Genomic DNA, 26,367 nt, shown 5'->3' with positions numbered 1-26,367 from the left:
CAATGATAAGGAAATTAACATCATTTTATTTAGATTTCATATGAGCGGCATTATATTCAAGACTATATAGTAATGCTATCCATTGAAAACGGTTTCTTCAACTTAAACTTACTATTCACAACTTTCCACCTTCAAGACCATGTTAAATTTTACTGAATTCAAAATATTACAAATTTATTGATATTTTCTTGTTAAAAATTATGCGAATAATAATCGTTTCTAACTGTTCAGATAGTGACAAACATTTTGCTGCCAGAACTTTGTATTTGCGGATTTTGCGAAATACTTAAAGTGCCCTCTTAATGGACTGGTCCGGGCTGAAAATATTTATATCAAAATAGATAGAGTAAAATTCACAAAGCAAATTCTGAAAATTTCACCAAATCGGATAACAAATAACAAAGTTATTGAATTTTTAAGTTTAGCAATATTTTGTGAAAACAGTTATATGCACATCGTCATGAACATTAATTAGTTGGGCTGATGATGTCATACCCCACTTTCCTTTTTCCTATGTTATTACATGAAATCATATTTTTTTTCATTTTTTCATACATGTGAAAATGATATGTTTCCATTATGATGAAATAAGTTACAGCAATAAATAAAAAATGCACTTAATCAGTTGTCAATCCAATTGTTTTAGTTCTTGGTATAATTTTTTTGAATAAACCTAATTTCATATAATAAAATACAAAAGAACAAGTTGGGATGTGACATCATCAGCCCACCTAATGAATATTCATGAATACCTCCCTTGAACTGTTTCATCGGAATAATCCAAATCTTTAAAATTCAATAACTTCGTTATTTGTTATCCGATTTGGATCAAATTTTCAGCCTTTTGCTTTGTGAATTTTACTCTATTTATTGAGATATAAATATCTCTAGCCTGGACCATCCCTTTAAACTCGCAATGAATTTCAATGACAAATTAAGTAAAAGGTAGAGTAGCAACCATAATTCATTATAGCTCTCGTATGTATATAGCTTACGTAATGAATGAGGAAAGAAATACATATAAAAGCGAATCTGTTCCCTTTCAATGACTTAAGGAGCCAAAAAATGTGTTAATTGTGTTTATATTGTAAACAGGGCGCAAGGATCTTTCAAGCTGTCTGTGATCCAATTACGACCATAGGCCATCCGGAGCTAAACAGAACAAGCGTTACTTAAAAAAGAAATCATTTCCATCGAATTCCTGCATCTGATACTGTTTGAATAAAGATATTATTTTGTTCCTTGAAACATTGCCAAAATCTTCAATAATACTTGGCAAAGCAAAACATTGGTAAGATGAGAGACACACAAACAACCATTACCTTCAGGACTACCTCACCACGGGGTTCTGTCTCAAAGGTCTTGAACGTATCAAGCAAAGTCTTTGTCGACTCACTAATGTGAACTTTCATTGCTATGAAACAAAAAAAAAGTAAATAGTAGTTACCATAATGATATATAACAAAACGACATCTAACGCTTTTCCTAATGCATTTTAAAGGAATAAACCCATTTTATACGATATTATTGAGGAAATGTGATACTGAAGAAAATACACTAATACAGCTCAGTTACTTCCGTAACGGCATTTGGCGACTGTCGTCCCCGCCCCCCCCCCCTCCCCCCTCGTGCTCATCCCGGTTCATTGATGCTGAAGTGAACATCTCTCTCTCTCTCTTATTAAATTTTTTTTTATTATATTGTTTTCATTTTCATTATCAGTACCTCTAATAGCCAAAATAGTGATTCGGTCTTCAAAAAGCCAAAATTAGATTATTAGCCTAACTGAGAGAGTAACTTTTTTTCTTTAATACTATTAAAATTTCAAATGAAGTGAATATAAATCTGCAAAAAATGAAAATTGCAAATTTGAATTAAAAATAAGATACAATAGTTCCTTTGGCACATTTGTTCAGACTGCTTGGAGGTTTCACTGAGATTACACAGTATGCACATCTCATGCTTATGTGAACCCCGAACTTCAGGCGTTATTTTCTCCTTATTTTTTTAAAGATCTCACTGAATTTTATCTTGATAAATTTTGACAGGTTATGCATGACTTGAATGCTTAGAATTTGTTTCGTTTATTTTAACTCAGAAAAATCTATAAAAATTCATATTAGGCGACTTATTGTTGCTTTGGGTGTGGCTGGTTACAATATTTTTTTCCATCTCATTGATGGAAGACAAAAAGAGCATTGTTATTGCCTAGCTCAAGGGCCGTGCAGAGAATCGAACCCCAGACTTCCATGGTGTAGTCGGACGCCTATTCAATTCAATCATGCGCTAAATATACTCCAGGCAACATGATTCGCCTATCAGCTATGATCAGTCAGCGTTATATTTGCAACCATGCAAAAACTGATTCCGTCCAACTGACTCTATATGCCATTTAAAATAATGCATTAATTTGGGCAGTCTGGGTCTTTTTCGTTTGTTTGAATGTGACATTGAAAAAATATTATCATTCTAAAATCAAACTTTAATCATATTATATATAGGAGACACAATGGCCCGTGTTCTGAAGTCAGGTTTAACTTAGACCATGGTCTAACTCTGTGCTAAAATTATGGGAAGCCAAAAGTGTCAATTATTTTATTTAGTTGTATGTTTCTTATGTTTACTGTTCTCTTTCCTGATTCATCGATGGTGAATCTAATCATCGTTTATACTTCATAGACACTTTTAAATGATTTTAGAGCCAAATGAGCTGAAATATGATATCTCTACCGTTAGTGATTTATGTAACAATTTGCTGTCCATACTTAAACCACAACTTTAAACTTGAGTTGAAGTTAAAGGGGAATCCAACCCAAATAAAAACTTGTATTTATAAGAAAAAGAAAAATCAGACAAGTTGATAGGTGAAAGTTTGGACAATATTGGACAAACAACAAGAAAGTTATGAATTTTTAAAAGTTGTAAATATTGGTAATCACTATACTCATGGAGACTTCAAATTGGCCGCATATGGGATGTCATAGTGATGTAAGGCAAGGACTACTCTTCCATGTACTCCAATACATATTATGGCTAAAATGTCATTTTCCCCAAAAGTTTTATTTAAAATTATATTTTTCTTTCATGAGGACATTAAACAATATACTACCTGGGTTATATTTAGATTACTGCCCCAGGGGAATTGGTACTTAGGAGAAAACCACAAATCTCTGATAATAAAGTACATGGCCTATGGGAAAGTTGTCCTTGCCCCTTGTCATAATTTACTTACCCTGTTGCCAATTTGATATCTACATACTATTAGTGATCTCAATTTTAAAGCAGCTATAACTTTCTTATTGCTTGTCCGATTTCTTTCAAACTTTCACCATTCTGTTTAATTTATTTTTCTCCTTCCCAACACAACATTTTATGGCCAAGGCTGGATTCCCCTTTAAACCCGACTTCAGAAAACGGGCCAATGGGTTTACCTTGGCCTGTAGACTCCATACGTGAGGCTGTATTCACCGTATCTCCAAAAAGACAATACCTGGGCATACGTAGACCTACCACACCTGCCACGCAAGCACCTGCAGATTGTGGGGGTTTGATTTCAAAATACACATTGATTAACTTTGAATTATCATATTTCGTAATATTATCATGGTTATTTAAACACGTGGGTTTATAATAGTAGTAGCAACAGCAGCAGCAGCAGCGGCGTACCCAGGATTTTCCAAAAGGGGGGCAAATTTTCTGGAGGATATTTCGTCCGCGAAAAAATTTGACAAGCAAAAAAAAAAAAAAAAGGTCTTCAACCACAAATAAAGGATTTCGTACGAGAAAAAATCTCCGCACATGATTAGCCATAGTAGAAGCAGTAGATATGGAAACAATAAGTCATTCTGGAGGGCAAATAGTGTTTAATAGTAATTGCATCTTATATTTTATAAGAAGCCCTTTCATATCGTTCCAGACATCGGTGTTGTAATGTACTAAAGGAATGGGCAATACTTGGTGATAAGTACATTTGGTGATGAATTAACGAGGCTAATATATTTTTTTAATAATAATAATGGTTTTTAGTATCGATTTTACGTTAATTTCCCCTCTTCCATTTTATGTATCCTTATCTCTATTTTATCATTTTCATTTAAGCCATTTGTTTTTGTGAGCATCTGACCTAGATCTAGCCAGAGCAAATAATATTGTGTGACAGACATATAGTACTCAACGTTCTTATATTTTAATACAATTGCATGACTTCCTTTAAGGGTGAAATATGTTTGAGACATGTTAGACTTAGTCATATATATATATCAGCCTGTTCAGGTTCAAGTTTCCTTTATTTCATTTCGACTCAACATACATGTATTACACAAATATGAAATAATATCCATACAAATCAATACAAGGGAATATACAATGTAAGCAATGCAACTATACAGCCTGGTGTCCCCTAAACCTGACTATATATTCTTGTTGGGGGAAATATTAAATCATACGAATTATGCAAACACCATTTTTAATATAAACACAGTGAAATGAATTTAATGGTTTATAACAAAAACAAAATCAAGTAAATCCCCAAACTCAATCACACACACAATACCACAAGAGGGCAGCATTTCGTCCTACTTGGATTTTATGAGAACTTCAAGGTCCCAACCACTGTACAAAACCATGGACAGTAAGTCCACAATAAAACTAAACAGTTTTTCCGAGTGTCTACGTTTCTTTGATCATAGTGAGAAAAAAATGATTCCCTTCCCCTTATTGATCTTTATCTAATGATTTGAAGTATATAATAGTGTACTACTATCTGGCAAATAATTTAAGTTTGGATTGTGCAATAATGTCTTTTTCACAAGTAATTGCTGGTATTAGACCTGACGGTTTACCTGAGTGAACTCCGACCCTGAGGAGGAGTTTCTCTTCCGGTTTATGTCTGATTCTGAATTTATATGCTTCCCTGACTAGAGACAGTGCCATAGAAGCAATCTCCTTGACGTGTTGAATCCCATTCCTGATAGGTAGACCAGACACCACCATGTACGCATCACCGATTGTCTCAACCTAGTAAAGTAACCATCTTTGGATTAGTTTTTGCTTCCACTAATGTTGCAGTAACATTGTACGAAACCGATTCGAAATCTGACCGATGTCAGCAGCATAAGGGATAATATAAGAATCACATTTCATTTCCTCATATAGACATAAAAGCTTATGTACTAGAAGATTATCCTTACCATGCTTACTAAAGCCCATTGCTCCTTTAAAACAATTAATGATTAAGCTTCTACTAACCTAAAACAAAATCATTGCTCCTTACTGTGAAGGGCAATGCAGGTGTTAGAAGTAGCAGTGGTGCTAAAACGTCCCGATAAAACGAATGAATCTCTTATTTTGATCATAATTTTCTGTCATTTCTGGCTTATAGATAGGGGACATGGGGGCACTGGTGCCATATTTTGGCTCGCTCACAGTGATCGCTCAAAATGGTTGGCTCACTGCCCAACTGGATACCACTTTGGATGAATAGCTTGCATGTATTAAAGGAGTTGAGAGCAGAGATGGTAGAGGAAGAGGACCGTTTAGGGACACGATCATATCCGTCATTTTCCCTTTAATATTGGAATCCATTGGCCCTTTATCAATTCATTTTACCCGGGGTTTGATCCAGACATTACCCTTGAGCAAGGAATTTGATTTGAATTACTCTTTTTACTTGCATCAGTTAAATGGAAATATTTTAATCATATACATTAGCTACATCATATAAGCATGTTATACGAACGTGTGGATGTGTAAAACAAACGAATTAAAGGACAAAATGGGCAAAATTTTTAATTAAATCATGTTTCCTACCTTATACACGTCGAAATTTCCAATGATACTATCAAAACATGTGTAAAGGTCATTGAGCAAAGTGACGACCTGTAGAACGAGAAATGAACGCAATTATTATTTTCATTGTTTTTATCGTTATTACCATTATCATTATTATTATTATTGTTATTGTTATAACTATCATTATTATAATTATTATTAACAACATAATTGTTATAATTATTATTATTATTATCATCATTTATTATCATTATTTCTTTGGCATCAACTGTGCCTATAGGAGGCGAAAAAAACTAACTGAATCACTATGACACACAGGTCTCTCCTCCCGATATAACTGATTGGTGTGATGCAGGTTGACCACTACATCGAGGTTCCCTATACGAATAGCATGAATAGTGCAGTGGGTTGAACCCACCTTTGCATATTAAAAACCCACTGGGTTCTTAATGTGCAAAGGTGGTGACTCTCCTCTACACGGGGCCTCTATTTATCGTCCTACCCGAGGAACGGAGTGTTTTACATCATTATATTAGGAATCTTCTGAATGATAATTGAAGAAGAAGAAAGGGACGCTTAAATCCAGGCGAATCGCATAAAACATAAAAATCCAAGAAACAGATCAATGGTAGTTTGAAATGAAATGAGCGTATAAAAAAAACGTTTCGAACAGTTAAATGTTGGAATCACTAACGCCATGAAGATTTTTCCAACACAATCTTACTTTCTTGTTTCAGGGTTTATTCTAATTTAAGGTAAAATACACACGTACACCGGAAATAAGCTGTACAGATCGATTATTATGCTTTTTATTAGTTATTGAAACACTGGCAGTTATTTCCGCAAAATTTGAGATGGCCCCAAATAAAAAGAATGCATCAGAAATTGCATACATATACAATAAATACAATTTAGGATTTACTGTTAAAGCAAATAAGGAGTTCTATTAAGGAGTTATAATGAAGAGCCAATAGTATCAATCAATTACCTAATCAGAATCGGATCTCATTTTCCTGTTTATTCATAATTTTTTTCAGAAAGTCAAAAAGGGGCCTAAGCTTTCGATCCTAGCAGAATCTTCGTCGGAGGCAAAATGACAAAAAAAAAATGATTTGATTCTCATAAAAATGGGGATGGATTTCAATAACTCATAATACTCTACATACTCAATATTAAGTTATGTCTATTAGTAACAAAACCAATCTTACATTTATTCTTCACGTCACGAATTTCATACTAGAATTAAAAAGAGCCTTCAGCATGTTAAGTGATGAACTGAGGGCGCTCTAATCCATCATGTTTCTAACAAGATAAAGCGGTATGAGCTTGTCTTCGCAAGCTGTTTCATTCGTCAATGAATTGTCAGTGTTCATCATCTACATTATTAACCTGTAGTGGTGTGCTATCAGCTGAGATGGATGTGAACCCTACAATATCACTGAAGTAGATTGTCACACTTTCATAAGACTCTGGACTCACTGATGACCCTTGTTTGAGTTGCTCGGCTACAGATCTAATAAAGGACGAAAAGTAAATCCCGGAACTTCACTTTGAAACCTACATACATTATATATTTTTGTGTTGTTGTTCCAATGATTCAAATTGTCATCAAGCGTTCCGAAGCCTAAATTAGTACTTTTTACTGTCTTCTATTAAATACATTCAGTGTAGTTCAATCATAGCTTAAAGTTGAAGTCAAAGGATTCTAGGGGAGGAAAAGGAGAAGAAAATAGAGATGGGGAATTGAATCCCCTAATTGAAAACCCTGGTTACAGGCCTGGATCTGATGAGCTTACATAATTTTTTTCTATTATTCCAACTTCTCCAGCAAGCCAGTCTATTTTGAATGGCGACTTTTTAAATTCAGAATAAAATCAAGGGAGTTGTACCACACTGTCGTCAGATAGATGACAGGTTCAAATCCAACTAGTTATAAGATTTTTCTCTTGAGTTATTTTTTGACTGATTTTTTTTTAATAAGAGCAAGCCATGATCGATTGAATGAAATCAGAAAAATCAGAGAAACATATCCATGAAGTACATGTATATATTGGCAAAATCAATCAAAGAATTACAGAGTTGAGGATATTCAGCCTTGTAATTTTGTGACATGACATGACATTGCGTGTAGCGGCTCCAGCATAATCATGCCATGTAATTCATTTCACAATAGACCATTTTCTCGGGAAATTGAAAGTCAATGTAAATCTATGAAAGAAATCATTTACATTAATTTTTGTAAATCATCGCAAACCGTCAAAATTGTTTTTATAATAGACGGTATATCGGCAAGGGAGCTGCTTACAATTAAAGTGAAATAAAAAAAAAAAATGAATGAAAATGTACAACTCTGTTGATGGATTTTCGTCGAACATTCATTTATGCATCTCTTATCTATTAAAATCGTGGACGTGGAACTTCTACCTTCAAAATGTTTAGTATTGGACTCTTAGCAGCAGTACTCGACATGATTCTAAGTTTATGGTTTTGAAATTGGTAAAAAAAATGACGAGTTCTATACTAGTCTGCGAATAATTCATGAAATTGTCCGTATCCTCCCTCTTCCTGCTTCTTTTTTTACGCTCCCCTATCCCCCCCCCCCCCTCTCTCTCTCTAGCTTTGTTTAAGCATAGACATATTTCAGTATACCTTGGTAGGACTTCATAGAGTAGGGTCTCTGATCTCTTCTTTTCCTCTAAGAACGCGGCTGTTCTTTCTTCCACCAATGATTCGAGGTTAGTGGCATACTGTTCCATGCGACTCAATAAGTTGTCGAGGATGTTTCCACCAGCAAGATACCTGACAGAATTATTTTGAGGTTAACAGCATGAACAGTAAATGATAACGGGTATGCGTTTACTCATACATCCTCTTTAGAAGTTTATTAGAAGACTAATTCATGGTCATAATTGTGGCTTTGTGTTCCAGTGTGCACGTTTACTGTTTTACTTGATTTTTTCATTTATGTTAATCATTATTTACCCTTTTTCGAATACATTTCTTTTGTCTTTTGGGGGCTACCTTTATTAATATACTTAACAATTTAAGTTATATTATTATGCAAATGATAGACGACGACAAAATTACAATTATGCGGCATGTATATTCCGACCAAAAGTTTGGAAGCACCTCGTCACGACTGTATAATGTATCCTAGGCATTGTTTTCACTTTGCACACACATAACCTACAAAAATCCTGATATTATTAGCACATGGAGCAGAAAAATATGTGTTTAATCACATCTAATTATTCCAACAACAAAAATCAAACTGAAAAAAAAACTAAAATGTGGGCATCCGATTGACTGATAATCGAATTGCGTTTGGGTGAAACTATTTTTTATAAAAGGGTGTAAGTTACTTGTTGATTTTCTTCATGCTTGACAGTAAATCCGTAGTAGCTGGTCTATTCTCTGGTATTTCCTGCCAACATGCTTGTATGATGGACCGAATTTCATCAGTACACAGTTGAGGATCAATCTTAGGACGGAAAGAGGGCGGGCTCGTCTCTTTCAGCTTCTTAATGATTTCTTTAAAAATATAAAAATAAAATCAAGTAAAATAATGATTTCCACATAATATACTCGATCATCTCAATTAAAGAATAACAATTACAAATAGAGATATAAATACTAATAAGTTGTGCTTCTATTATAACGAGCGGTTTAGATCAAAATAAAGAAAATAAATCATCGATTTCAGTTATAACACTAAAATCTGTCTTCTTTGTATCGCTTTCATTTTTTTTAAATCATGTTCAATATCAGCATCAGCCGTGCATTTAGCCAACATGATGCGTTATAGTCAGTATAGTCCCTAGAAATCACTATCCCACTGGCTTAGTGATGGGATGATAGGACCAGGGTTCCGTTATGACAGGAACAGAGCTGTAGGATGGGTTACTGACTTGAGCATGTTGAGTCAAGGGTGACACATTTCTATGTGATTATGAGTATTTTCATTACCATCTATTTCCATTGTGTTTCTTTCTTCCTCGAAAGGGCGCGCTCTTGTGACGATTTCTTGCATAATGACACCAACACTATAGATGTCGCCCTTCTGAGTTGGCTGTTGATCGGGTGATCTCAGTATTTCGGGAGATTTCCATAGCATTTCTGTAAACCAGAAATCAAGAAATATTGAAATATTCAGGGGCTGTGCCATATTCCTCCTATTTCTATATTTTATCAGCAACAAATGGAGGGACAATGGGGGAATAAAGATATGAATTGCCCATATTTTTTCTGATATGAATTAAAAAAAATCACCTTTATTTTCTCCCCAGTTAAATGCACTCCGATAATAAAAATCGTGGATCGATTTGATAATTCGGGATATAAACTATTCTTTTAACTGTTATTCCTTATTATAAACCCTTTTATTTTTGTTTATATTAACATAATTTACGGAAACAGTTAAATGTTCTATATAACTTCGCTATACAATGCTCTGTAAAGTATACGACCTTTTCATAATTATGTTTTAATGGATAAGGGAGTGTTTTATTCTACAGTGCGTATCAAAAAAAGTTTACACCTAGAAAATATCCTGTAAAATTATACATTTGTAATATCCTGAAGATTTTCCACATTTTAACATTGGTACAGATCCATTTAAGCAAATGACGATATAACTATCGAAAAATATTTCCTCTTGAAAAATATTTCCGCTTTTAAAAAGTTAGTGAAAAATGATTTGCACAGAACTTTGAAGTAGTTATACGAATAAAAGTAGACCTTAATCATGAAGAACACATGGAAGTTAGCTAGTGAAATTGATTTGAAAATATATTTTACCTTTTTTAACCTGTTTCCTTGCCCAAAACACTTTGAAGAGTGCCATTACGCCCCACCCCACTCCCCCACACACCGAGGCCATCGTGATGCTATTTGCTTTACACTGAGCTGTGATTTACATGAAATGGCTAAGGCTTGATTTTCATTTTGCTAATCATTGTCAAGCTTGGGAAAATTATGGACAAACAAGTATTACATGAAAAATGTAATGTAAACCCACTTAAAATGATAAAAACTTAGTGCAAAATGCTGGAGATGTCTAATATAAATTTTTGTTTAGATTCAGCTATGTCCTCAGATCCAGCTGGCACAAAAAGGGTAAAGGTTGTGCTTACTAAATGTTAAAATTTAATTCGGATGGCAAAATTGTTACAAAATGCTTGAATGTATCCGTTTTATTTCAATTGACTAAAAGTGCAAGGGAATCGTATGAGAAATGTTTCGTAGGGTAAGTTTGATTTCGCCTTTTCCCCTTGACACAGCGTGAAAACGAGCATTTCTGCGCAAACAGATTTCTGCGAGCTTTACAAAAATGGACAGTACCGTACCCACTCAAGCGTTACATTCTGTAAAAACTTTTACTTTCATTGGATAGATGAGACCCAAACCAAATAATATACTTGAAAAAATACCCACATGTTGTAAAAAAAAAATTTCCAGAGCTTTTTCAAAGTGTTAACTTTGTTTTTATACGCACTGTATATCGAGAAGTTGGAATCACTGAATAATACAATGGTAATATACGGATGACGGAATGTCTAACTAGGGAAAGACGCCGATCATATACCGTGGAAATTCTTAAAGACTCCTGTGCTAAAAATCTCGATGAACATACTTCACAAAAAACATAGGGAAGTTGGATTAAATTACAATTGTAAATTGATTAATCGTAAATATGAATGTTTTGTCAGGGAACATAATATGGGCTATGAATGTTGTAAGGAGCGATACCTACACCTGTGTACTGATTTCTATTCCTAATGACTACAGTGTTGCATTATGGGAATGGAGCAGTGACCGACTCATATCGTGGTTCATGCTATTCAATTGAGCTGTGGTGCTTTCCCTATTTAATTCTCTATCAAAATAGTTTACAAACTGATGGCACCAGGCAAAGCTGTCGAATCTCTCGTATTCTAAAATAAAGTGGAAAGCCCTACTCTGTGGGTTCTTTGCCGATTGATCTTCGCTGTTCTCGATGTCTCTAAATTTGGCGAGTCCGTAGTCAGTGAGCTTGAGAACGAACCGGCTGTCGACCACGCAGTTTGATGATGATAGTCTACCGTGAAGAACGATAACACTGTTGTGTAGGTAGTGCAGTCCCTGGAATGATCAAGATTGGCATTGTAATTCCATGCAGTAGAGCTAATATCGATAACTCTTTTTCATTGCCCCCTTGCTCGTTTGCTTCGTTAGCGAGCTACAATCCTGTGTATTTACACTAAAAAAAAAGGGTTTACCCATTATTGGGTAAAATGGGGACTTGCATTTTTGGTTGGGTAAAAAGATACCAAATATTTTGTAAATTTCACGCAATGTTGCGTTGAAATTTACCCTTAAAACCTGCATTTTGCTCAATATTGGGTAAACAAAAATACCCAGCAGCAAACATGCATGTTCCCTTTCTACCCAATATTGGGTAAAATTTTACTCAGTGTTTTTAGAATGTATACCGGTGCAGATTAATATCATCTGCATGAATGCCGTGTTATAAATTTCTTTACTTTAAAAATAATTATTATCATCACCATCATCGTCGTCGTCATCATTGTCATCATTAGTAGGGATAAAGAAAGCTACAGACAAGCAGGTGGCCGAAAACGGTATGAACATGATTTTTTTTCACGTTTCTTTATGTGAGGAAAAAAACTAAACAGTCGTACCCCCGGGGGTCACTCTCCACATGGACTGCTACTCACCCGTGTCCGACAACCTCAGAAATGCACCCTAAATGGCGTAATGACATTAAGTAAATTTGCAACCCTAAATGGCGTAACCCATGAGAAAAGCCACCCTAAGTGGCGTGAACAGGGAAATCCCCTAATTTGATACCCTAAGTGGCGTAAACATCAAAATCGATTGATATGATACCTGTGCATGGGCGTGTGGGTAACGCGTGCTGCCTAGTATAGAACCAGGTGAGACTAGCTAGGACTGTACAGGGTAACTCTAGTGCCGCGCTGGCCGCGCCGGTGTCATAGGCGAATTGGCCCGGGTACCGGCGGTCCAAAACGGCTAGCTGATTAGTACCGCCAGTACATAACGGCTAGTCGATCGGGCCCGCCAGATCCAAATGACTGGTTCAAATTTTGGCCGAAATGATAGGAGAGCCGCCGTTTGGTTCCACATTTATCAAATCTTTCTAAGGTAGAAATTATAATTATCTACTTTGATAAATGTTTCAAAATATATCTTTTAATTTTTAATGTAATCTTAATATTATCTTAGAAATAATGATTTCTGTAATTCTGTTTAAAGGTTATAAATATATTTTATAAATATTTGTTTCGATCAAATGTTTCAATATATATATTGGTGTAATCTTTAATGTAATTTTAATACCATTACAGGGCCGATTATTTATATAATTCTCTCCAAAATTAAAAATGTTGGTCTAGATAAGAGGTATTTCAGCCTCGCACGGTACCAATAGGCTACACCTTTTTTTCGCACGCGACGTGCATATATTGCATTGCTGGAAAGTTGACATACGGTACCGTACCACTTCTCTTTTTTTGGAGTAGGAGCTAGTTTTTAAACAATATTTTACTTTTTTATTGTAAACATGGACCGTGATTTTGTTTATCTAATGCGAGGACATCTCGCACTACATCAGGCATGGGGGTTATCTGTTTGCACACAATACCCCTTTTGACATATATTATTCTCTGAAAATTGTGTCAAAATATATATATCACAAATTATATATTTTATTAAAAATGACATTTTGCTCGCTCGCAGCTATAAAAAAAATTCCCTCGTACACCAAGTCTGCCCCCTCAAAGCTTTTGCCTCATTACGCCACTGGGGTAGATAGTAGACTATTTTCTTATAAAATTAAGTTAAAATTTTAAGTTCACTTTTCAAAAGAGGAAGTGCCCCCCTTTTCCCCGTGCCCCTCCCACTTTCAAATTTGCTCCGCCGCCCCTGATTATATTATTCCTTTTTCTGCATTATGTATACATTTGGTGAAATATATAGCGTGAGAAATTACCCGCGGACAGAACGTCGGAGCCATACTTTAATGATCAGTGAAAAAAAAATGACAATGACTTAGTGACTTTATTGCGCCAAGCTTTGATGATCGTATAAGAAGCTACGGCCAGTTTTGAATCGTCATAAATAAAATATATATACACCTGTGTGCGCGTGTTTGCTTATGTCAGCACCAAAGGCCCCCCCCCCCCCCCGAGTTTAAGGTAAATTTGGCGGCCCCTCATTTATACAGGTCAATTTGATGCTTCCTAAGTAATTTAATGTCAATTTGTCCCCCCCCCCCCCCCCATGTGAAACATGAATGCGCCCCAGGCCAAACATCAAATTGCCGCCCAAAGGTCGAACATAATTATGATCAATTCGGCACCTCCTTACAGGTCACACTTCAAATGGCCGCCCACGCTCTTATATAACCTTTTTTATCCCCCCCCCCTTGTCCCCATTCCTTTTTCCTTTTCTCCCCCTCCTTAATTCCCTCTTCTTTTTTTTCCCCCTTTTCTCTTTTTATATACTTCCCCCTTTTTCTCCCTTAATCTCCCTTTTTTCTCTCCCTTATATTTTCATCTATTTCCTTCTCCTTTTTGGCACCTCCTTTTTGGACTACCCGGGGGCCCTTAGTCCCTAACCCCCCCCCCCCTCCAAAAAAAAAGGAAAAAAATATAAAAATATATATATGTGCATGTGTGTGTGTGTTTGTCACAATGAGGTGTCACTGAGAGTTCCCTGTGTTTTTGGCAGCCTCGTTGGACTATTAAGCTTTTAGTTCTTTTATTGATATATTATTATTTTTTTCTTTTCTACTTACTTTGGGGTTTTTGATGAGCACGCAGCAGTGTTTACCCCCACCCACCCTCAGCATCCTATCCTATTTCTTGCCCCGGTTTCTTACTTGAGTAATGGAGACATTATAATAATAATAGCAGGGCCCGCTGGGAGAACAGTTTTCGGAACTGAAGCGGCTTCCCTGGGTAAATATACCTGTATTATTATTATTATTATAGATCTATACAAAATCGAAGTTTACACCCCGAATAGCACAGGCGTACAAAGGGAGCACTCAGTGTGAATATGGCTTAGTGGCCCCACACAGCTGTATTCAATTGGAAGTGTACTAAAATAATGCATAAATTATATATTTCCAAAACATATATACATCTCTATGTCCCAAAATAAGATTCTCAAATCGGCAACTGTACTATTCTGAGTGGGTGTGGTTGATTTGGAGTAGCCAATTGGTTGAAAATGACTACTGGAATTTCACATTTTTGCTGAAGGGGTGTCAAAGTTGCATGAACGGCGTATATATAGGAACAAATCGCCTGGTCGGAACAAATCGGCTATGACAATCGCATCACACAACAAAATTCGGAACAAATCGGCGGATAAAAGAGCCGCCGATTAGTTCCTCCGGCCCCGATCGGCTGCCCGGTCCAATTCGCCTATGACACTGGCGTGTGCGAGGATTATTTTGTATCCCTTAAAATCGCACTTCATGGTGTTTATGGCTTAGGTCTGCTCCCGGGTCTCCTCAAATTTGCCCAAATTTGCACCCCTAAATGGCGTAAGTTTTCAAAACCAAATTAGCAACCCTAAATGGCGTGAAGACAGAGAGAAAAGGCTACCCTAAAAGGCGATTTACCAGCGAATGGTGGTGAAATGCAACCCTTTGTGCAAAAGACGTCGACGCCGCCCGAGTGCCTGAAGCGGGACCCTTTTCGACGTTTTTTCTGGACACGGGCCATGTGGAGAGTGACCCCCCCCCCCCCCCCCGGAATTGTACTTACACGCATAACATCAGTAATGAGAGAATTCTTAAACATATTGTCGAGTTGTAAAGCATCATTTTCCACGATGTCCTGAAAAGAAATTAAAACGAACGAAATCGTTCAGAGCCCACAACAACAAAACGATTATTAGTTGAAAAGCAAAAATATATAAAGAAGGATTTACTCGTTTTAATTACATTCCTTATTCGTAAACCAGTATAAAACAAATAAATGTGCATCGATACACGCCTATTGCATGCTCGAGCAAAAGAGCCGGTGTAGCGGCGGATTTGGTTCCACCGGCGGATATGGTATTTGCCGGCAGATATCGTTCATACTTGCAACCATATTACTGCCGGGTTTGACGCAGTTTGATGTATGCAGTTTTGGTTTCATGGCGGATTTGTTTCAATTTGACTACGTGTATTCATTATTGATTTGGTATGACACTCTCGGCAGCGCATGCGCGGCTCTGGCAATATCGGGGGGGGGGGTGATTTACGGCACATTTTGATCAATTTCCATCCAGGGGCGGATCCATGCAGCTTCTGACAAGGGGTGCGATGGGGGTGGGAGATTAAAGGTGAAATGTGTTGATATTTCATGTATTTATATAGACCTATAGACCTAGCGATTGATATTCTAAGCAGTTAAAGTAATAATGTTGAAGAAGAATTACATAGGGGATAAACAGGGCCTGCATGGAATTTTTTTTTTTTCGGGGGTGCCGATGTAAATTTGAAAAGAGAAATTCTACCAGCAAAAAAATTAAGGGTATTTTTTAAATTCATAAATTGTTCACACCTTCCAGAATTCAGGGGGGGGGCTGCCTATGGAGAATAATACACGTAGCACCCCCAGGAAAATCTCGGGGGGATGTGCTTCAGCAGCCCCAGCACACCCGCTTCCTAGGGACATGGGGATAAAGGAGGTTCCTTTAAGTATCTATAGCTGTGAGCAATTTAGAACAGAATCGTCCAAATAATAATAATACTAGTGAGCCAAGTAGAAAACTTTGATTTAGTCAACCCGAATTTTCCTATTAAAATGGATAAATAAGAGCGGTAGGTCCCATATAATTTTAAGGAAAAGGAGAACCTAATTTAGATTCCTATAACACCCCACCCCTCCGCGCCCTACACCCGTCAATTATCGGTAACAAAATTACTAGTATATAAATGAGGAAACATCATAAAATATTACATTATTTTAAATCCATAGAATACCACAAAATTTATTCAACATTGGCACCACTTTGGTGAGAAGCCTACCCTCTCTTTAGCCCTTATATCTTTTGGAGGAGGTTATGAGAGGAAAGATTGAGAAACGGTAGCACTAACGATATCTGCCTAAGAGAAATTGGTCCTGAATCCTGAGTTGGAACACGATCAGCCTGCAGATTGTGTGCCTAGTACCATATCTGCCAGGCACGAGATCCGCCCTTACACCTTTACAACTCAATTACCGTGTGCACTATGTCAAAATAGCAAAATAAAAGGCTAAAGTAAATTTACTGGTCCTAGTAGATGTCTTCTTCTTCTAGATCTAGTCGTATCCTCCATAATGCCCTACGTTCGATCAAGTTTGGATATATGATCCGCAAATCCTGTGTCTTATAATACAAATATTTAATGTTTTGTCATTCGTGCGACCATTTAATATTACAGTCGGTGCAACAAGCATGGACAAACTATTCGGAATCGGACTCATAAACATGGAATCCCATGGAATATGTGTATATCATATTATATATATATATGGTCCTATATTTATATATATATATATATATAAAACCAAGATGCCTATATATATATATATATATATATATATATATATATATATATATTTGATATAAATATATATATATTTATTTATGTGTGTGTGAGGGGGTGTGTGCGTGTGTGTATGTATTGTAAAAAAAAGAAAGAAAAGAATGTGGTAAGCTAAATCAGGTATTACAGAATAATACGTATATTATACCTGAAGACTTCCTTTGGGGCAGTACTCTGAAATGATTGAAATGTTTGGGGCATCAACGCATGCGCCCACAAAACGAACGAGGTTATTGTGCTCCACTTGACGCATCTGTAGAGTAAAAAATTCAAATAATAGGAAAATATATTGTTATGGCGCAAAACACCCCCCTCCCCCCCCAAAAAAAAAAAAAAAAAAAAAAAAAAAAATGACCAATAAAAAATGCAATAATCAGAATACAAAAAAATGCTTTGTATTATTTGCGAAATTCAAAGCTGTACACCGGGTTATAGCATATAGAAAAATCTAATTATTCCGCTATTACAACATAGCTTCCTTTTGTTTAAAAATCAGGAATCGCTGACCCATTTTTATTGCATAATGATCCATCGCTCATGGTGAAGATAACAGCGATGTGACAGGTTTTGAAGAAAGTATTCAGATTGCAGTCAATGCATCATGCATGCATATCACGCATCAAAGTTTACTCCTTACAAATTTGAGGAGATTTGACTATCGACTGTACACGTGCCACATACTTGATATTCATTTTAATACTTCTTACATAAATGAACAACTGCAGCAACACGTGAGAAATGTGATTTAATTGAGTTCAACCAAACACGCGTCGCAATTTAGGCCTACCGTCCATCGATTCGTAAGATTGGGAATTATATACAAACTAACCTATATAAGACACGAGGTTTGTCCTTGCTACTCAGCGCCTATATAAGTAAATGAAATTTTATTGTTGTTTCCATTACATAAATCATGGGACGGAATTACTCTTCGAGTAATGGTAATGGGTAATTCGTAAAGAGAATATTTAAGGCTTTCTTGACATTGCGTGTATGCACGTACAGAAAGTTTCACATTTTGAAATAAACACGAAATTTAATTTTAACGGTATATCATTGGTTGGTTCTATGTTATTTTTCGTGTCACAAATTGGTAGTTAGAAAAGAAGACAAACACGACAAAAGCCAAGAGAGCGGTATATTCAGATTAAAAAAAAAAGAGATATACCCATGTTCAGCTCTTGAGAAATAATAAACAAACAAGCGCAGTTCCATTTTATTTGAATTTAACGTCCTCTTTGCCCTCCAAAGCTTTTTACATATCATTGTGATTACATATCACTGTGATTACAAATGAATTTGAATAAATATCGCGGATTGTTAAAGCACGATTGAGTAATCTGATAGACTACTTACATAGTTAAGTTCCTTTAGTACATCCCGTGTTAAATCTAGTTTTGTTTTCTCAATCCTCCTGATCATCACCAGTCGACCCTGTTCGGAGGAAAAAACGCCAATACACGCTATTTAACTATTGCTTTATTATGATTTAGTGAAGATAATCAAACGTCGAATACACTTCATTGTATACAAATCCCAAAAAGTTTGTTTTATCAACATTTCAACGCTTTAACTTAAACGAGAAATATACAAGTAACACCGTAATCATGACGTGTGCCTATTTATGTGCAATACGTCGGTGGAGACAGACTTAGTTTGGAAAACAATATTATTCCATTCGATTGTCCGCTTTGCACACTATAAGAATCCGGGAACGCTAACGCATTCTGTTTAATTTTCATAACATTCTGGAAATAGCCCCTGAGAAAAGGACGGATAATGTGAGTCCCAGGAATATTTCACTTATATGAAGTGTATATACCTGTTGCAGATTGCAAGTGTTGTGTAAGTTGGCCCATTCGATTTGGTTTTTAATTTCTCTCATATACCGTCCTTAAATTTCCGGCATGATTTTTCTTAATTCCCCAATACATTAAACATACCTTAAAGTTAGCTACAGTGGCGAACATCTGTCTCTGGTGTGATGTTCCATGACCAATAGAGGTTACCTGTCATAATAATGAAACAAAAATATGACTGTAAAATGTTCAAAGAGGTTCATCTCAATATTGATGGATAATGGAGGAAATATTCTACCTTGAGACGGCGACTTAATATCCGCTCTATAGCAGTCACCGTCTGATAGGGCCTTCATCTTAATTTACCTAGTTGCCCTGATATAATGTTTGAAAATGAAATATCTCTGATAACCCCTAAAAGCTTCTGAAAATAGAAATGAAAATTGATCTATGCATATTTTTTTGCATGATAATAATGGACTTTTTTCACTTCGGTTAACTGATCCTCTTGTCGGCAGGGCCGCCGGGTACAAGTCATTTTTTTTTATTTTTAGTATATACACAGCAATTTATTTACGATATTTTTATGTAACACACATTTTATCGATGGTGTGTTGAATTAAAATGCAATGCATGTTGTTGTATATTTTGATTGATTTTGAGACAAATAGAAAGTGCCAAGACGAAAAAAAAGGTTGACTGCAATTATGACTATTTTCCCATACTGATTCTTGGAAAATTCAGTCGTAATAATAATTGCATGTCCTCTACCGGTATAGAATGATAAAGGAAGTATCCTTCAATCTTTATTCCAATCTAGAAAGTCTATTCATACTCGTTTCATGCACGAAGCAACTTTGGAATTTCCCGAAATCTTTTTTTATATGCATGTACATCAGTAAAACAGATCAACTCATTTCAAATTATTTTCATTTGGAATTTATCGAGTGTTTGAATGGCGATAATGTGTAAGATTTAGTTTTTTTCACATATAGACCGTATAAGCATGTTATAATCTGACAACTTTAATTTTACATTGATCAAAGCGAGATGTGTTTTAGTATTAACAAACTTACAACTCCAATTATTTCAACCGTTGTGCATGCAAAGTCTCACCTTGGCGTGACTTGCAAATATATAGGCTTCGAGGATTCTACTCCAATGATTTTATCTTGGTCTGTATAGGCTTATGATAGCATCATTCAGTCGAGAGATGTATAAAACACTTCTATTTGAATCATCTGAAGAAAATTCCAATTTACCCTCTTTTCTCTCTCCCCTGGGTTTTGGTTCTCTTCCACTTCGCTCCTCTTTCGTTCATTCGCTTTCTTTCATTTTCTCGAATACACCGTGGAGCTGGGAACTAACTAATCAGATTAATGTCAACCAAAGCACGATATATAGATTTATCTTTGGTTTCCTGTTAAGCATGACATCGGCGGGGAAACTGATAAAGCAAATGAGACTGAAAATAAAATAACGAATGTGTCATATCGTGTGCGTAATTTTTTGTAACTATATGAACACATGTACTTATTTTCTAACCTGATATCATTATTTTAGTAGGCCTACAATTTTTTTTTATATGTTTTAGACTGGGAATCTTTCATATTCATCTTCAAAGTCACTAATGTGATTGTTAAGGTCACTTCACTTTACAGACATCACTTAATGTATATCTTTAATTTGTCCATCATCTTCTTAAATCAAAGGCCAAGTCCATCTCAACTTTCGATTTCGGTGAAATTTTTAGTGATTTTTTTCCTAATTATTCAAAGGAACCTTTTGATGGATTGACTTAAAGTTTATAATAATTATTCGCAAATCATATTTTATGTGTCATTTGCTCGTAGTTGCAAGTTAATGTGTAAAATAGCATTTTCATAAAAGTTCATTATCATTCAGTTCAATTCAATTGAGTATTTTTTCTTCATCCATTCTTACCTCCCAATGTTCAAAGAAACCTCGAAATGATGAGCTCCCCTTATTTATACTTACGAAAGAGCCAGAAAACTTTGACTGTCCCGATTTGGTTTCTTCCGGAAATACGAGTTCATCCCAAGACAGCTTCCAAGACATACGAAGAAGATCAGCATCTAGACGCATTTTCCTTTAAAATGATCAAAAATGCTGTTATCCTCTCTACTTTTCAAAATTATTGCAATATAATGAATGTGTGAAAAATTGACTCCGACAACTCGTTTCACTGACATTAAAGGCTTGTCATGGTGGTTTATTTCATTCCTGTAATTCATGTAACTATTTCAATTACGTAAAAACTACGCCTACCTGTATACAAGGACTAGGATAAGAACCGACAAGAGTATCACTGAGGCTGCAGCTATCCCAGAAATGGCAAGAGTTGAAAGCCTCCCTAAACAAAAACAAAAATAATAATAATTTAGACAGACGAGTGTGTTATGTTAACTGATTACATTGATTTAAAACTTAGAATAAATTAAAAGGACAAGTCCACCCAAAAGTTGATTTGAATAATAGGAGAAAAATCCAACAAGCATTACACTGAAAATTTCATCAAAATCGGATGTAAAATAAGAAAGATAAAGTTTCGCTTATTTTCACAAAACAGTGAGTATATGCATTTCCTGGTCGGTATGCAAATGAGCAGACTGATGACGTCACCCCTCACTATTTATTTTGTATTTTATTGCATGAAATATGATAAAAATCTAATTTTCTCTTCACTCATTCAACATCATAATGGTTAAAGTGATTGGTTAACATTGGTTTGACTTTTAAAAAATCTGAGCTAGAAGGTCACACTTGTCACCTGTGTCTGTGATACGTTACAAAAATGAAGCCCAGAAAAAATTGCGTTCGAAAATAATTATTTAGTGCTTCAAAAATTGAAATATAAAGTGACCGAAAACACCATCTTAATTTCATCCCATACACTTATTTACAAAATCGGGGTTTGCCTTGTAGTTTTAGCTTTTCATTCTCAATAATGGTTGTTTTAAGGGTTTATTAGTTCTAATACATGCACTTGTACACATGTTTCATCTTGGTTTGAGAATTTTTTAAATCGGCTGCTCACAAAGTTAAACAATACCTTTAAGTCAAGTTGGTCCTTATTGTCCAATATATAATATTGTATAATTCACACAATAAAAAACAAAAGAAATAATGAGGGGGGGGGGGGCATCATCGACTCTCTCATTTGCATATCACTGAGATATGAATATAACTGCTTTGTGAAAAAAGCGAAACTTAAAAATTTCATAACTTTCTTATTTTACATCCGATTTTGATGAAATTGTCAGCATTATGCTTGTTTGATTTTTTTCTATATATCGATTCAAATCAACAAATTTCTGGGGTGGACTTTACCTTTGAATAAATGAATTTGCCGCGGGATATCTTTATCGACTATCATGGAAAGCCCAATACATAATACGCCCTAATATAGGTCCACATGGTATATCCATTTTTTGTCTAAATCACAAAAGTGGGGCAATTTTACTATCACTTTGATTCAAATTCAGATTCATCGGTTTATTGCAAAAGAAAAGGTTACAGAGTAATCTTTAAATGTATAGTGAAATAAGTTAATCTAAATACGAAATAATGGTAATAGTGAATTGGTCACTATAAATTATTTAGGCATATTGCACTACAGAGTATGAATTAGATATATCATATATTTGAGATATGTCTACATTTGAAATGATGTTTGTATCTTTTTTGACTTTCATTTTCATTTTCATTTATTTCCATATTCAAATTCAAATTGTACAATATAAAAAACATGATAAATATACAAAAAAGAATCAATTAAGAATGACAAAAATACAAAAAATACAAATTAACCAAAGAAGCAGAACATAATGTAATCTGAATACGGAGGAATTGCCAAAAAGCCAAAGACGCTTATCGAGGGCAGAATGCTTCTGAAGAAGTGTAGGGAAATAGTGTGATGGTGATGATGTTAGTGTTAGTGGTCATTTCAGTTACCACGACCAGTGCAGCAACAGTATAAAAATGATATGAAAAATACTATATAGGTGAGTAGTAGTAGTACAGTTATATAGGACTAATAGTGGTAATACATTATTAGGATAAAAAGTATACGAAGAAGTGATGGTAGTAGAAGTAGTAGTATTTTTATTAGTAGTACACTATAAAAACAAATCAGTCTAAAATTACTAGTTTATAGGGTGAGCTGGGGCAACTGTTATTCTAGTAATATTTGACTGTTTTCTAGTCGTATTTTACTAGAACATATTTCTGACAAGAATATATGTCAGAAATGTGATTATCAGCGATTGTCATATCGGTTGCACCCTACTGGTCTAGTCAATTTGACTGACTTGTAAGAGTGTATAGAAGTAGTAGTAGTAGATAGTACACACTAAGAAATCCCGGTGTAAATGGGTGTACGATACGTGCGTACACCTCGCAAAACCATTGAGGTGCAAGTTAGCTCTTTTGGGAGAGTCCGTGTCTGTTGTACACCCATGCACTCTTTGCGTGCACCCCACGCAATCGAAGATTACCCGAAATAACAATGCACTAACGCATTTCACTTTACCTAGGTGAAATTATTTTCTTTAAATATCTAATATTTATGTGATGATGATTGTTTCAAAAACACATTTAATTACGTCTACATTTTGGAGAAGCAGTAAATGGAGCTATAGTTGAACCACAACTACAGTGCCGGCCGCAGGAAACGTCACGCCCGAGCACGCAAACACCCTAGGGTGCTTTTGCGTCTAACCGAGGGTATTCAAGGGGAGCCCCCTAGGGTGTTTAGCCGCGCCCGCAGTTTCCTGCGTGCTATATAATATTGGCCGTGCCCGCACTTATCCTCGGGTACCCTAGGGTACGTACATTGCATTATGTTTACATGTGCATGTACTTTGGTTATGTTGTGATAGACCATTATATTTTTAAACTAGCGTGATCAGAATCTATTCTAGATTTTTTTTTTTTAGATGTTGTTTGTTTTGTTTTCTTTCATTTTTTCATTTCTGTTTTCCCTTTTAATTCTTTTCCCTTATTCCCTCTTTCCTTTCTTCCTTCCTTCATGTTTTCTTCTGTCTTTGTTTCTTTCAAATAATGAAGGAATTCTTTTTCTTTCTTTCTTTCTTTCTCTTTTCCTCCATTTTTCTTACTTTTCTCTTTTCTCTCCTTATGTTTTTTCTTTCACACATTTATTCATCTTCCCTTCCTTTATTTTAATTCTTTCTTTCTTTATTCATTTTCAGTAATGACGGAAACTGTTATCTGTCTTTTATTCTTTCTTTCATCCTTTTATTCAAACTTTTTTCTTTCCTCTCAATTCATTTCTTGTTTCCTCATTTGTTTTTCTCTTCTGTTTCTTCCGCTCACCCTCCCTCCCCCTTTCTTAATATATTTTGTTAACAAGTCTAACATTGTGTAGCCTTTTTGTTGATTTTTTGGCCTGGCTCGGTCGATCCGATGGTACATAGTGCTTTGTCGATTGTCCCGTATTTAATTTTGTGAAATCTGGTAACCATTGCTGGAACATCGAATTTATTGTTTTTCATTTACCGCAATGAATCTAATCAATTAATCTAATTTGATGCATTAGGTAAACTTTTTTTCCTTACGCCTTACGTGGGAGGCATACATGTATCATACAAACTTGTTTAAAAAAATAGGACACAATTGTGATTTAATGTCATGGAGATCAATTCTTTATCTTTTGTGCTAAGTTTTTTTTTCTCTCTCCATACGTACCCATTCCTCTCCCTTCAGCGTGAACTTTACACCTAATCCCATCTCCTTATTATGAACAGTGTAAGAACTAGAAAACATTTGAAACATTCTTCCTTGAGTTTTAACGGGGTGCACAGGGTGGAATCAGGAAAGAAGAAAGAAAGGCATATCAACAACAAAAAATAGTTAAAATAGACAAAAGACATTAATAAGCAGACTTGATTTTTTTTGTAAATCAAAATTGACAAGTTATTAACAGAGTGAATGTTAACAAACATTAATGACAAACTTAAAATAAAACAGAATTATGAATATCAAGGGCATTTGCGAATTATCATTATGTTAAAACAAACGTGCGGTCAATATTGGGATCGTCAATTCGTTGACATGGTTGATAAAACCCTAATAAAGGGAATGAAAGGTACGTGAAAACGAATACTAGTATAACCAAGATCTTACAAAGTAGACGTGCAAAAAGCGAACACCAGCATAACTGGTTGTGCTCATCGATTTGTTATTTGGTTCTTTTGTTATTGTCAACAGTCTGGAAGAGTCTTGCTCCCCGCCCACACCTTTGATCTCCTTTGATCACATCCGCTTCCCAATTTATGACAGGATGTTCATAGAAATGGGGGGGGGGGATTAATTTGTTGATGCGTTAACAACAATAAATGAGGATGTTCTGTTCATTTCGGTTCAAATCGGGTCTCTAAAACCCTCACCCTATAAAAAGTATAAATTTACCTAAATGTAACAGATGGAACAGATTTATCTTTTTGCTAAAACATCTGATTACATTACCTGCACTCTATTGCGGTTTTTAAGTTACATTGGTAGATATTCGAATTGGGAAGAGATGAAAGTGGTGGAAATAATAAATGAGAAGAAGGAAGAAATATACTTTGTTATATGAATTGGAAATGATAAAACCAAGTCACAACTTGGTATAATACAGAATTCAGTGTTATATGGCAGCTAAAAATAATAATACATGACATTTGTAAAGCGCACTTTCCATCTTGATTGGATGCTCAATGCGCTTCAGAGCAAAGCAACAAAAGCTATTTACATAATGTAACTATTTAAAAAAATTCTAGCGCATTTAGCTTCAATGTTTAAACACATACCCTAGTAAAAGTATGTTTTCGAAAGCTACTATGACGTAGTGTGTGGAATGGGTACTTAACGAGTTAATTATCACTTTCCGACAAAGCAAGAATGGAGCAGCTATACAGACCATTCTATTCTTTTGTTAAGAGTTTTGGTGGGTGCTCACGCAAACGCTAACTATCAAACCTAACAATTCTTTTGGGGGAACAAAGGAGTCAGTCAAGCCAAGTTAAAGAATGAAAGCCCCGTCCCGGTTCACCTTTATATAGTCGAAAATCCTGTTAATCATCACGCGTGAGCATTACTGAGTAAAACAAGTTTCATAACTAAGTACTGCAGAACTATATGGTA

The 26,367-nt window shown here is 35.4% G+C and overlaps 1 protein-coding gene across 1 annotated transcript in view; it reads right to left on the bottom strand.

Moving 5' to 3' along the window:
- LOC129257216 (atrial natriuretic peptide receptor 1-like) overlaps positions 1 to 26,367 on the bottom strand; it is a 41,479-nt gene that overhangs the window by 2,763 nt on the left and 12,349 nt on the right. The window contains exons 6-20 of the mRNA XM_054895497.2: positions 21,490 to 21,574; positions 21,199 to 21,310; positions 19,345 to 19,410; positions 18,758 to 18,835; positions 17,550 to 17,654; positions 15,588 to 15,659; positions 11,748 to 11,910; positions 9,757 to 9,906; positions 9,153 to 9,321; positions 8,440 to 8,589; positions 7,180 to 7,303; positions 5,809 to 5,877; positions 4,842 to 5,016; positions 3,432 to 3,530; positions 1,323 to 1,414 (exon numbers count right to left, since the gene is read on the bottom strand). Coding sequence (XP_054751472.2) covers positions 1,323 to 1,414; positions 3,432 to 3,530; positions 4,842 to 5,016; positions 5,809 to 5,877; positions 7,180 to 7,303; positions 8,440 to 8,589; positions 9,153 to 9,321; positions 9,757 to 9,906; positions 11,748 to 11,910; positions 15,588 to 15,659; positions 17,550 to 17,654; positions 18,758 to 18,835; positions 19,345 to 19,410; positions 21,199 to 21,310; positions 21,490 to 21,574 — 1,709 coding nt within the window. The remainder of the gene's footprint in view (positions 1 to 1,322; positions 1,415 to 3,431; positions 3,531 to 4,841; positions 5,017 to 5,808; positions 5,878 to 7,179; positions 7,304 to 8,439; positions 8,590 to 9,152; positions 9,322 to 9,756; positions 9,907 to 11,747; positions 11,911 to 15,587; positions 15,660 to 17,549; positions 17,655 to 18,757; positions 18,836 to 19,344; positions 19,411 to 21,198; positions 21,311 to 21,489; positions 21,575 to 26,367) is intronic.

This window comes from Lytechinus pictus, chromosome 3 (assembly GCF_037042905.1).
Source record: "Lytechinus pictus isolate F3 Inbred chromosome 3, Lp3.0, whole genome shotgun sequence".
NCBI lineage: Eukaryota > Metazoa > Echinodermata > Echinoidea > Temnopleuroida > Toxopneustidae > Lytechinus > Lytechinus pictus.
This window is presented reverse-complemented; position numbering and strand designations above follow the sequence as displayed.